Source organism: Hyla sarda, chromosome 2 (assembly GCF_029499605.1).
Source record: "Hyla sarda isolate aHylSar1 chromosome 2, aHylSar1.hap1, whole genome shotgun sequence".
NCBI lineage: Eukaryota > Metazoa > Chordata > Amphibia > Anura > Hylidae > Hyla > Hyla sarda.
The window spans coordinates 333,533,864-333,547,398 of NC_079190.1; the positions used below are offsets into that span (position 1 = coordinate 333,533,864).

Below are 13,535 nucleotides of genomic sequence, written 5' to 3' on the forward strand. Positions count from 1 at the left end.
CTCAGTGCACAGATCCCTGCTTGTCCTCAGTGCACAGAACCCTGCTTGTCCTCAGTGTACAGAACCCTGCTTGTCCTCAGTGTACAGAACCCTGCTTGTCCTCAGTGTACAGAGCGCTGTTTGTCCTCAGTGTACAGAGCCCTGCTTGTCCTCAGTGTACAGAGCCCTGCTTGTCCTCAGTGTACAGAACCCTGCTTGTCCTCAGTACACAGAGCCCTGCTTGGCCTCATTGTACAGAGCCCTGCTTGTCCTCAGTGTACAGAACCCTGCTTGTCCTCAGTGTACAGAGCCCTGTTTGTCCTCAGTGTACAGAGCCCTGCTTGTCCTCAGTGTACAGAGCCCTGCTTGTCCTCAGTGTACAGAACCCTGCTTGTCCTCAGTGCACAGAGCCCCGCTTGTCCTCAGTGCACAGAACCCTGCTTGTCCTCAGTGCACAGAACCCTGCTTGTCCTCAGTACACAGAACCCTGCTTGTCCTCAGTGCACAGAACCCTGCTTGTCCTCAGTACACAGAACCCTGCTTATCCTCAGTGCACAGAACCCTGCTTGTCCTCAGTGCACAGAGCCCTTATCCACCCACACTTCCTGTATTTGGTCAGGCAATAGCTGCAGGGACAAAAATATGCACCTTTTTAACCAATGTACATATAATGTTATTTTCTACAGTATAGAAAAGGTTTTTGCTAATGACAGGTACACTTTTTTAGACAGGAGCTACTGTGCTGGTATAAGACAGGCATATCAGTAGAAATTTAAATATTAGAAAATTGGATGATTTGCTATTTTATAAACAAATAAATTCAAGGATGACAACTTGAATTACCCATTAGGAATTATATTGATTCCTAAAAATTCTTCTCTATCCAGTGAAAAAGTATGTTCATCTCTCCAACAGCTTTAAGAGTAGCATCTTGTGTTTTCAGCTGTGAAAAGAAAGACGGCAAGTGACCATGTGAATCAAATATATAAATATAACTGAATCTGAGAATTTATTTTCTAAATAAAAATTTAAATCGCAAACAAAATCTAGGAGGAGGGGTAATTATCATATCTTCCCCTACCCCCTATTACATTTTGGAAAAGCTCTAAATATTAAAATTTGCAAGCAGATTGTCCCATGTTAGGACCAAATAGTACATGCATAGTGCTGCAATCTTTCAGCTATTTCCTATTCTTGTGCTTTTCATAACACCAAATTAACTGTCAATGGCCTGCTAAACTTGAAGAAAGTGACTATAAAATACACATAAATATCAAGAAATGAGTTACTGCTAACCAGGGGCCAATACAAATGTTTCAGTCTCAACTACCCCAAAACTTTGCTTTACAATTTAACTTTTAGCGTTCAGATTGAACTACTGTCTACTCTTTTAGAAGAAATCTAAATTGGTAACTCTTTGTGTGCAATTATGTTGAGTTATAGAACATCTTCCTTGGACTACTGTTTGGCCCTCAGCAGTCTGTGAGCCGCATATGGCTCCTTTGTTTCAATGTTATTTGGGTGTCACACTGGAACTTTGGCAAAATTCTATCTGTAAAGAGTTATGTTGCCATATACTATTTACATAAATGACCTAATAAAGAAGAGCAGTACAAAGAACATAAAAATGGAATTATGTTCCTTACAAATGAAATTAATAAAACAAAGACTACCAAGGTATTGTAAATAAATAAAAAAAATCCAAAGTGTACAAAATGTTACAAACCTTGTAATAGTCATTCTTGAATTTTTCCATTGCTGTGTGTGCCTGTTCCCCACATGGGCACCTCATTGTAGCATGCTATATAAGAAAGTAAAGGATTAATATTTCTTTCTACAACCTGTGAATTTTTTTTTTATTCTACATTCCCTGGTTTAAACCTAACCAAATGCAATGTTTGCCATAGTGCTAAACCCCTTAAGGACCGAGGGTTTTTCCGTTTTTGCATTTTTAATTTTTTCCTCCTTGCCTTTAAAAAATCATAACTCTCAATTTTGCACCTAAAAATCCATATGATGGCTTATTTTTTGTGCCACCAATTCTACTTCGTAATGACATCAGTCATTTTGCACAAAAATCTACCGCGAAACGGAAAAAAAAAATCATTGTGAGACACAATTGAAAAAAAACGCAGTTTTGTAACTTTTGGGGGCTTCCGTTTCTATGTAGTAAATTTTTCGTTAAAAAGGACACTTTATCTTTATTATGTAGGTCCATACAATTAAAATGATACCCTATTTATATAGGTTTGATTTTGTCGTACTTCTAGAAAAAATCATAACTACATGCAGGAAAATAAATAAGTTTAAAATTGTCATCTTCTGACCCCTATAACTTTTTTTTTTCCGTGTATGGGGCGGTATGAGGGCTCATTTTTTGCGCCGCAATCTGAAGTTTTTAACGGTACCATTTTTGCATTGATAGGACTTATTGATCGCTTTTTATTCATTTTTTCATGATATAAAAAGTGACCAAAAATGCCCTATTTTGTACTTTGGAATTTTTTTGCGCGTACGCCATTGACCGTGCGGTTTAATTAACGATATATTTTTATAATTCGGACATTTCCACAGCGGGGATACCACATATGTTTATTTTAATTTACACTGTGTTTTTTTTTTTAATGGGAAAAGGGGGGTGATTCAAACTTTTAATAGGGAAGGGGTTAAATGATCTTTATTCACTTTTTTTCACTTTTTTTTGCAGTGTTGTAGCTCCCACAGGGACCTATAACACTGCACACACTGATCTTTATCATTGATCACTGGTTTCTCATAGGAAACCATTGATCGATGATTCTGCTGCTTGACTGCTCATGTCTGGCTCTCAGGCACTGAGCAGTCATTCGACGATCGGACAGCGAGGAGGCAGGTAGGGACCCTCCTGCTGTTCTGCAAGCTGTTCGGGATGCCGCGATTTCGCCGCGGCTATCCCGAAAAGCTCCCTGAGCTAACCGGCATGCTTTCACTTTCACTTTAGACGTGGCATTCAACTTTGCGCTATTAGCCACGTGTCCCAGCCGTTGCCCCGCGTTATAGATTTGGAGCGTGCTCATGACGTACCGGTATGTCATGGGTCCTTAAGGAGGGGTACTCCCGTGGGAAACTTTTTTTTTTTTAAATCAACTGGTGCCTGAAAGTTAAACAGATTTGTAAATCACTTTTATAAAAAAAATCTTAATCCTTTCAGTACTTTTTAGGGGCTGTATACTAAAGAGAAATCCAAAAATTAAACTAATTTCCTCTGATGCCATGACCACAGTGCTCTCTGCTGACCTCTGCTGTCCATTTTAGGAACTGTCCAGAGCAGCATATGTTTGCTATGGGGATTTTCTTCTGCTCTGGACAGTTCCTAAAATTAACAGCAGAAGTCAGCAGAGAGCACTGGGGTCATGACATCAGAGGAAATGCATTTCTTTTTTGGATTTCTCTTTAGTATACAGCCCCTAAAAAGTACTGGAAGGATTAAGATTTTTTAATAGAAGTTATTTACAAATCTGTTTAACTTTCTGGCACCAGTTGATTTAAAAACAAAAAAAAGTTTTCCAAGGGAGTACCCCTTTAAGCCCTTAACGACGAGCGCCGTAAATGTACGTCCTGGTGACGTGGTACTTAACGCACCAGGATGTACATTTACGTCCTAAGCATAATCACGGGGCATCGGAGCAATGCCCGGATCATGCGTGGCAGGTCCCGGCTGTTGTTTGCAGCAAGGGACCCGCCGGTAATGGCGGACATCAGCGATCCCGCGGATGTCCCCCATTGACCCCTCAGATGCCGTGATCAATACAGATCACGGCATCTGCAGCATCACGGTCACTTAATTGAATGATCGGATCGCCCGCAGCGCTGCCGCGGCGATCCGATCGTCCAGCACGGCAGCCGGAGGTCCCCTCACCTGGCTCCGCTGTCTTCCGGGAGTTTTCTGCTCTAATCTGCCTTCCTGCAGTGCAGAAGATCAACGATAACCCTGATCAGTGCTATGTCCTATACATAGCACTGAACAGGATTAGCAATCGAGTGATTGCTTTAAATAGTCCCCCTATAGGGACTATTAAAGAGCAAAAATAAAAGTAAAAAAATAAAGTTAAAAAAATTTGAAAAAACCCTCCCCCAATAAAAACGTTAATTGCCCCATTTTCCCTATTTCACCCCCAAAAAGTGTTAACAAAAATATTTTATATACATATTTGGTATCGCCACATGCGTAAATATCTGAACTATTAAAATAAAATGTTAATGATACCGTACGGTGAACGGCGTGAACGTAAAAAAAAAAAAGTCCAAAATAGCTGCTTTTTATGACATTTTATTCCAAACAAAAATTTATAAAAAAAATGGATTAAAAGTTTTATATAAGCAAATATAGTATCAATAAAAAGTACAGATCACTGTGCTAAAAATGAGCCCTCATACCGCCGCTTTTACGGAAAAATGAAAAAGTTATAGGTCTTCAAAATAGGGGGATCTTAAACGTACTAATTTGGTTAAAAAGTTTGTGATTTTTTTTAAGCACAAAAGTAATAGAAAAGTATGTTATCATAGATATAATTTTAATCGTATTGACCCAAAGAATAAACAACACATGTCACTTTTATCGTAAATTGTACGGCGTGAAAACGAAACCTTCCAAAATTAGCAAAATTGTGGTTTTCTTTTTAATTTTCTCACACAAATAGTATTTTTTTGGTTGCGCCATACATTTTATGGTAAAGTGAGTGATGGCATTACAACGGAAAACTGGTCGCGCAAAAAACAAGCCCTCATACTAGTCTGTGGATGAAAATATAAAAGAGTTATGATTTTTTGAAGGCGAGGAGGAAAAAATGAAAACGTAAAAATAAAATTTTCTGCCTCCTTAAGGCCCAAATGGGCTGCGTCCTTAAGGGGTTAAAGGTTCATATGTTTGTGTAGGTTTCCTAGAGCAATTGGCTTTATTTGAAATCAGTGTTAAGTGTATCTAAACAAGTAAACCTAGATTGTAACACAATGTTCCATTTGATTACTAACTTATATGTTGATACTGTATGAACACTTACTGTACGAACACTATAAACAGGTATTTTATATTTTGTTATTGCGTAATGGAGGCTTTAGAATACCTCCTTTTCTTTGCATGAGTATTTATTAATATTGGGACAATGCAAATGTAAAGAAATACATACACAATGTTTGAGTTCTTGCTTCAGACCAAGCATAGAATTGGCAATATTGGTGAATCCTCTATGCGTTTTACTATAATTAAAGTCAAGCTGAGGAAAAACGTTGGTCACATAGAATGTTCCAAGCTTGAGAAGCAAGCAACATTTTTCAGATACCTGAAAAGCAAGGACAACAATTAAAACCCCCATGTCCAGCTACAATCAATCACCAGTGTACACCAGTTTACACATAGAAAACATTGATATTCTAACAAAGTCTGTCTGGAAAGTTATGGGTCGTGTGGGTCGTGTCACCAGCAGATCAGCAGCATAAAATAAGCTGTGGATTCGGTACGTGTGACCCTACCCTTACAGTGGATCTGTCAACAGGAAAGCATCACTGTAAATGGACCCAGGGCTAGATAGGTCTGGTAATCAGGATTCCAGGCATACCTTGTTTTATTGCAATAGTTCTTTGCATTGGCAAGATATGCCTTTTTATATATATGAGAATGAGTCTAAAGGGCCCAGGGGGTGTTCCCCAGCATGGCAAGAGCCTAGGCAAGTCCAGTCCATATAGTTACATAGTTTCTAAGGTTGAAAAAAGACCAGAGTCCATCAAGTTCAACCTATATCCCTATTAAGTCCTTGCTGAGTTGATCCAGAGGAAGGCAAAAAAACCCTCATACTAGAGGTAAAAATTCCTTCCTGACTCCAAACATGACAATCAGACTAAATCCCTGGATCAACGTTCTGTCCGTATAAATCTAGTGTCCATAGCCTGTAGTGTTATTATTCTCCAAAATACCTTCCAGACCCCTTTTGAACTCTCTTACTGAGTTTCCCATGACCACCTCCTCCGAAAAAGAGTTCCACAGTCTCACTGCTCTTACAGTAAAGAACCTCTGTCTGTGTTGGTATAGAAACTCTCTTTCCTCTAAACGTGGAAGATGCCTCCTTGTTAAAGATACAGTTCTGGGTATAAATAGGTCATGGGAGAGATCTCTGTACTGCCCCCTGACATATTTATACATGGTTATTAGAGCCCCCCTAATCCTTTTTTCTAAACTAAATAACCCTAATTGAGATAATCTTTCTTGGTACCGTAGTCCTCCCATTCCCCTTATTACTTTGGTGGCCCTTCTTTGAACCCTCTCCAGCTCCACTGTGTCTTTCTTGTACACTGGTGCCCAGTACTGTACACAGTATTCCATGTGTGGTCTGAATTAGTGATTTGTACAGTGGTAGAATTATTTCCTTGTCGTGGGCATCTATGTCCTTTTTGATGTACCACATAATTGTATTTGCCTTGGCAGCAGCTGCCCAATACTGATCACTACAGCTAAATTTACTGTTAACTAAGATTCCTAAATCCTTTTCCATGTCAGTTGTCACAAGTGTTCTCCCATTTAATACATAATCCCAGCCTGGAATTTTTCTCCCCATGTACAGTGGGGCAAAAAAGTATTTAGTCAGCCACCGTTTGTGCAAGTTCTCTCTCTTAAAAAGATGAGAGAGGCCTGAATTTTCATCATAGGTATACCTCAACTACGAGAGACATAATGAGAAAAAAAATCCATAAAATCACATTGTCTGATTTTTAAAGAATTTATTAGCAAATTATGGTGAAAAATAAGTATTTGGTCACCTACAAACAAACAAGATTTCTGGCACTCAGAGACCTGTAACTTCTTCTTTAACCTGTTAAGGACCCAGGGCGTACCTGAGTCCGCTCCCGATCTATAACGTGGGGCCACGGCGTGTCTAAAGGGTTAATAGCGCGCGGCAGCGCGATCAATGCCGCGTGCTATTAGCCACGGGTCCCGGGCTAATAGCGCGCTCTATTAACCCTTTAGACGCGGCGTTCAAAGTTGAACGCCACGTCTAAAATGAAAGTGAAACCATGCCGGTTAGCTCAGGGAGCTGTTCAGGATAGCCACGGTGAAATCGCAGCATCCCAAACAGCTTAAAGGACAGCTGGAGGGTCCCTACCTGCCTCCTCGCTGTCCGATCGCCGAATGACTCCTCAGTGCCTGAGATCCAGGCATGAGCAGTCAAGCGGCAGAATCATCGATCACTGGTTTCTTATGAGAAACCAGTGATCAATGTGAAAGATCAGTGTGTGCAGTGTTATAGGTCCCTATGGGAGCTATAACACTGCAAAAAAAAAGTGGAAAAAAAAGTGAATAAAGATCATTTAACCCCTCCCCTATTAAAAGTTTGAATCACCCCCCTTTTCCCATAAAAAAACCCAGTGTAAATAAAAATAAACATATGTGGTATCGCACGGTCAATGGCGTGCACGCAAAAAAATTCAAAAGTCCAAAATAGTGCATTTTTGGTCACTTTTTATATCATGAAAAAATGAATAAAAACCTATCAAAAAGTCCTATCAATGCAATGGTACCACTAAAAACTTCAGATCACGGCGTGAAAAATGAGCCCTCATACCGTCCCATACGCGGAAAAATAAAAAAGTTATAGGGGTCAGAAGGTGACAATTTTAAATGTATACATTTTCCTGCATGTAGTTATGATTTTTTCCAGAAGTATGACAAAATCAAACCTACATAAGTAGGGTATCATTTTAACCGTATGGACCTACAAAATAAAAAGGTGTCATTTTTACCGAAAAATGTACTGTGCAGAAACGGAAGCCCCCAAAAGTTACAAAATGGCGTTTTTTTTCAATTTTGTCTCACATTGATTTTTTTTTCTGTTTCGCCGTAGATTTTTGGGTAAAATGACTGACGTCACTACAAAGTAGAATTGGTGGCACAAAAAATAAGCCATCATATGGATTTTTAGGTGAAAGATTGAAAGAGTTATGATTTTTTAAAGGTAAGGAGGAAAAAACTAAAATGTTAAAACGGAAAAACCCCGGGTCCTTAAGGGGTTAAGGGTCTCCTCTATCCTCCACTTGTTACCTGTATTAATGGCACCTGCTTGAACTTGTTATCAGTATAAAAGACACCTGTCCGCAACCTCAACCAGTCACACTTCAAACTCCACTATGGCCAAGACCAAAGAGCTGTCGAAGGACACCAGAAACAAAATTGTAGACTTGCACCAGGCTGGGAAGACTGAATCTGCAATAGGTAAGCCGCTTGGTGTGAAGAAATCAACTGTGGGAGCAATAATTAGAAAATGGAAGATGGAGTGGCTTTGGTAGAAGCATTTTAAGGTCTCCAGATCTCAACCGCATGGAAAACCTTTGGATGGAGTTTAAAGTCTGTGTTGCCTAGTGAAAGCCCTAAAACATCACTGCTCCAGAGGAGATCTGCATGGAGGCTTGGGCAAAAATACCAGCAACACTGTGTGAAAACCTTGTGAAGACTTACAGAAAACATTTGACCTCTGTCATTGCCAACAAAGGGTATACAACAAAGTATTGAGAGGAACTTTTGCTATTGATCAAATACTTATTTTCCACCATCATTTCCAAATAAATTCTTTAAAAATCAGACAATATGATTTTATGGATTTTTTCTCATTAAGTTTCTCATAGTTAAATTATACATATGATGAAAATTACAGGCCTCTCTCATCTTTTTAAGTTGGAGAACGTGCACAATTGGTGGCTGACTAAAGACTTTTTGCCCCACTGTACATAACCTTACATTCAACCTCATCTGCCAAACCTACAGCCTATTCAGATCCATTTGTAACAGTGCACTGTCCTTTATTGTGTTAACCACTTTACAGAGTTTAGTATCATCTGCAAAGATTGCTACTTTACAATGCAATCCCTCAACAACATCATTAATAAATATATTAAATAGAATAGGCCAGTTACTTAAATGCTTACACACATTTTCCCCCAGTCCAAGCATTCTCATTTTATGTACCAATCTTTTATGTAGCACTGTATCAAATGCTTTGGAAAATCAAGATGTACAACATCTATGTCTTCTTTATCACCACCCCCTGGCCTACATGCAGCCATCTACCCTTATTGACCGACAGGCACTAGATAAAGAGGACTTGGGCTGGAACTGCCTGGGCTCTTTCCCTATTGGGCATTGTGCATTTGAGCCCAATTTGTATAATAACAAAAAGGCAGCTTATATCTAGGCACTGGAAAGGAAAGGACTATGGATATTATAAGGTATGCCATGGTCTGCTTTTAGGTCTTGGTTAGTGAAAAAACTACAGTGATCCCCCAACCTACGATGGCCATGACATACGATCATTTCAACATACGATGACCTCTCAGAGGCCATCTTATGTTGAAGGCAGCATCAACATATGATGCTTTTGTATGTCAAGGCCATCGCATAAACGGCTATCTGGCAGTGCAGACTGCTTCAGCTGCTGCCGGATAGCCGTTTAATGTGCCCCGTGTGCTCCGGTGAGTGTAACTCACCTGTCCTCGATGTTCCCGGAACGTCCTCTTCATGCTCCACTGCATGGCCGTCGCTCTTCTTCGTCGTCATCAGGTCACCGCACACACCGTCTCGTCATCCAATAGGAATGGCGTGTGCAGAAACATGATGATGGTGATGGAGAGAGACGATCCAGGGCAGCGGTGACTGTCCGGAGCGGCGGGGACAAGTGAGTATAACTTTACTATTACAGCATGGATTACTGCATAGATCCCTCAACATACAATGGATTCAAGTAATCATGGTTAATTTGGAACAAATTACTATCGTATGTTGTGGGATCACTGTAGATCATATTTTTGAGCAGAGTTTTGGTGAATACAAATGTAATCTTTTATTAGACACTGTACTGTATCTAAATATTAAAGGGGTTTCCCCATATAAATCTAGAGTTTATCTGATAGGTGAGGGTTCTGAACTCTCAAATTTTATGCAAATGAGTGTACGGGGGTTCCCTGAACTTCTGACATCCTGGTATCTGGGTAGAGAATAAAGTAATGACTGCAGCTGTAAATCCTTTAAGTGGAGATTAAATAAAGGAATGACTGCAGCTTTAAAGGAATACTGTAGTGGAAAATAACGTTCCCCTATCCGAAGGATAAGTTACGGTATTTTCCACTCCAGTATTCCTGTAAATCCTGTTACTTTTTCAATAGTGCAATTAAAGCCCCAAAGCCCACTTCTCAACTCATTTGCTAGAATAGGGGGAGACTTATCAAAACCTGCCCATAGGAAAAGTTGCCCAGTTGTCCATAGCAACCAATCAGATCGCTTCTTTCATTTTTAGCAAGGCCTCTGCAAAATGCTCTCTGCCAATCAGATTGGTTGCTGTGGGCAACTGCATCACTCTTCCTTTAGGCAAGTTTTGATAAATCTCCCCTTAGAGAGTTTCTCCAAAAATGATAGTAAGTTCAAAAGATCAAGTGTATCAAGCAGGTCTTTAAAGGAACCTGTCTAGTGTCTAGGAACCTAGTAAATGCTGTTTAATGTACTGACATAATTTATAAAGCAAGAGGAGCTGAGCAGATTGATACTGTATATAGTTTTACGGGAAAAGGTTTAGCATAACCTATAACTTCTTGGTTAAAATCCTTGAAGGAGGAGTCCAGTGGGTGTTCTTCTTCATGATTGACAGCCTTCCCTGCATAAGTATACATAGAGATAGATGTCTTATCACTGATAAGGACTGAATACTGGACTCCTAAGCCAAGAATATGCAGAGTTTTAAATAAATACCATTCAATTTATACGGAAGTTACTGGTGTCCTCACAAAAGTATGTATTAATCTGCTCAGCTTCTCTGTCTTTATAGCATCATGCTGATAAGATTGTATATTTAACATTCATGTGGTCCGATCCCCGCTCTAAATGTCTTTTGCATTTTGTGCTTGTGGAAGCGAGGTCAGCGAACTCAAAAACATGCCCATAAAACACACACACTTTTTGAATGGTACAGGGAAATATTGCACCTCAAAGAATGGAGGAATTGTTTGCAGACACAAAGCAATACTATAACATACGAAAGACCTAGATTGAATTTACAGTCTCCATACTTTAGACTTCCTAAGTGACTTGGATGTTATCTATTCCTCTTTTCCAGTCCTTCATCAAAACCCTCTCCATCTTGGAGCTTACATACCCAATGTTCAACAGAGATTCTACTACTTGTAACTCCTTATTATAAGTTTGACAAAATTGTCATCTGTTGTGACTAAAATCTATGGAAAACAAATATATCAGATATGTGGTGGTGATAAGAACTTTTGTTACTTACATGTATTCTGTTCAGAGCACTTGCTCTCAGTAGACGGATGTTTGTGACTTTGTCAGTGTCCTGTTGTAGAAAAAGGTCATCGACAATTAAAGTCGAGTAAATAATAAAATATAATATTTATATTGTACTTATAAGTAGCAGATATAAGTATTTGGAGTACCCTAAGGGCAAGAATATTATAATGTCTGCCAATCCTCTCCTCACAATACATTAAGGATATGCCATTTTTTGCTCACAACATGGTCCTTTTTTTTCTTATTTTTTTTTTTATGAACAAACCAAAATAGTAAAAATAATGTTTTATGATACAAAGTACATCTAACTAGAAAAGTTGGGGATGAAAGATGTAGGAACATAGCTTTTATTAGTTTATGTATAGTTTATGTATTTACTACTAATTAATTTTCTATATATTATTATAAATTGCTTCCTTGTATTTTGTGGGTTCAGTTTATAAATAAATAAATAAATAAATATATATATATATATATATATATATATACATATATATATATATATATATATATATATATATATATATATATATATAAAATGCTCTGAAAACTGCTATTAAACACTCTGGAAGCACGGCTGACACTAATGGTAACAATACTTACCTACCTCCGATCAGTAGATCTGTTTGTCTGTTATCTTTCTTCAGTGGTAGGCTTGGTGCATGGCAGGAGCATGCTGATGTCACCGCTACTGCTTCCCCACCCTACCCTGCCTACGAGCAGGCTTGGGGAAGCAGCAGTAGTGAGGTCAGCGTGCTCTTGCCATGCACCAAGCCTGCCACCAGAATAAGGAAGATAACGGGACCAAGAACGGGACCATGGATCAGGGATAGGTAAGTATCATTATCATCAGAATCACCCACACTACACCTATACCAACCGGTTAGTGTGGGTGACACTGATCACAGATTGCCTTTATGACTAGCATTTAATATGCCACTCTTAAGGGAAAATATGTTGGCATAAGATGCCCAAAATTTTTTAGTCACGCCAGCTATGAACTGTCATCTAAGATATAATTCACTGCAATTGCCGGATGTGAATTGAAGTAAATGTGCCAGGCTGTGTAAAAAATGAGAAAATGCTCTCTCCTGCTAAACTCCAGTTAAAAAAGTAGAAAGAGCTACGGTATATAAAAACCTAATATTTCTGTGAAAATGAGACTTGCAGAAAAATGTGTGACTTTTCGTACATGGCTTCATGAATTCAGTAGATTGCTACAGGGGTGCTTATGTGCCTAGTGAGAGGCATTTTGTTAAGTTATAGTTAGTTTTGTGGTAGAATAAAGGTAACACTAGAATTAGAAACTGGGTAAGTTCCTCCATCAGGTATAGTTTACAGTATGTATACTGAATGACTTCTACTGGATTACAGGGGACGGCAATTTACAAATCCCAGGTAACTAGTTCCTAAAATTGCATTGCAACTAGTATAACAAATTCTCACGATAAACATAAGAAGATATAAACTGCTTACCAAAATATCCTTAATAGTCTCATAATATCTTTTCAGTTCAACCACATTTTGAGATAATGGACATCTGTTTGTAGCCTTCGAAGATGACATTCTTATTACCATTATCCCAAACACAAAGATGTAGAGACAGGCATGTGTGGACTGCATGATGAAAGCGATGTCTTTATCTAAAAATGCACAAAAGAGATATAAGTTAAGTTATGTTTTTAATCTCATTATCTTTTTCTCATATTGCCTAATATTGCCTATAACCTGAAGACGATGCAGGGCGTACCTGTATGCCGTGTGTGCCTGCTCTGAAACACACCAGAGACTGAGGACCCTTGACATGGGTTGCGAGCTTGCATATTTTGGCCAAAATATCAACTAATACCTCATGTTTATCATATGGAGAGTAGATTTTTATGATGCTGGGCAGCCTATCTAATCGAATAGTATGGTCATCATCACTAATAGGTTGTAAGTCAGCATGTTGGACTACACGCTGTCATGTAACTGGCACCCTATCTATGCTTTATCTGTGTGCAACTATGATACTAAGCAGCTACCCCCCCCCCCCCCTCATAAATTTTTGGTTGGGACCTCCCCTTATGCAGCATCCTGGCTAACCTGCATTATAGTGGAAAAGGGTGCCTAACCTGCCCTTGTACCAGTAACCAGTAAGTGTGGCCTCTTTTCTGTGATTTTTTACAGAACATGTAGTGTACATGTATGCCCTGTTCAATGTCTCTGAAGTAAGCACAGAAGCTGCAGTCTCTTCATATTG

The 13,535-nt window shown here is 39.1% G+C and overlaps 1 protein-coding gene across 1 annotated transcript; it reads right to left on the reverse strand.

Annotated features, from left to right (window-relative positions):
• Positions 1-844: 844 nt before the first annotated feature.
• Positions 845-13,116, reverse strand: LOC130357463 (interleukin-20-like). The gene is made up of 6 exons (XM_056560159.1): positions 13,044-13,116; positions 12,770-12,936; positions 11,280-11,339; positions 5,145-5,297; positions 1,706-1,780; positions 845-922 (listed from the first exon to the last, which is right to left on the reverse strand). The coding sequence occupies exons 1-6, from the start codon at positions 13,114-13,116 to the stop codon at positions 845-847; spliced, it is 606 nt and encodes a 201-aa protein (XP_056416134.1).
• Between the last annotated feature and the right edge of the window lie 419 nt (positions 13,117-13,535).

Coding starts and splice junctions, on each gene's coding strand:
- LOC130357463 (XM_056560159.1), bottom strand. CDS start 13,116: ATGCAAGCTCGCAACCCATGTCAAGGGTCCTCAGTCTCTGGTGTGTTT. Junction 12,937..13,043: donor CAGGCACACACGGCATACAG/GTACGCCCTGCA, acceptor GTGCATTTTTAG/ATAAAGACATCGCTTTCATC. Junction 11,340..12,769: donor AGACTATTAAGGATATTTTG/GTAAGCAGTTTA, acceptor TTTCTACAACAG/GACACTGACAAAGTCACAAA.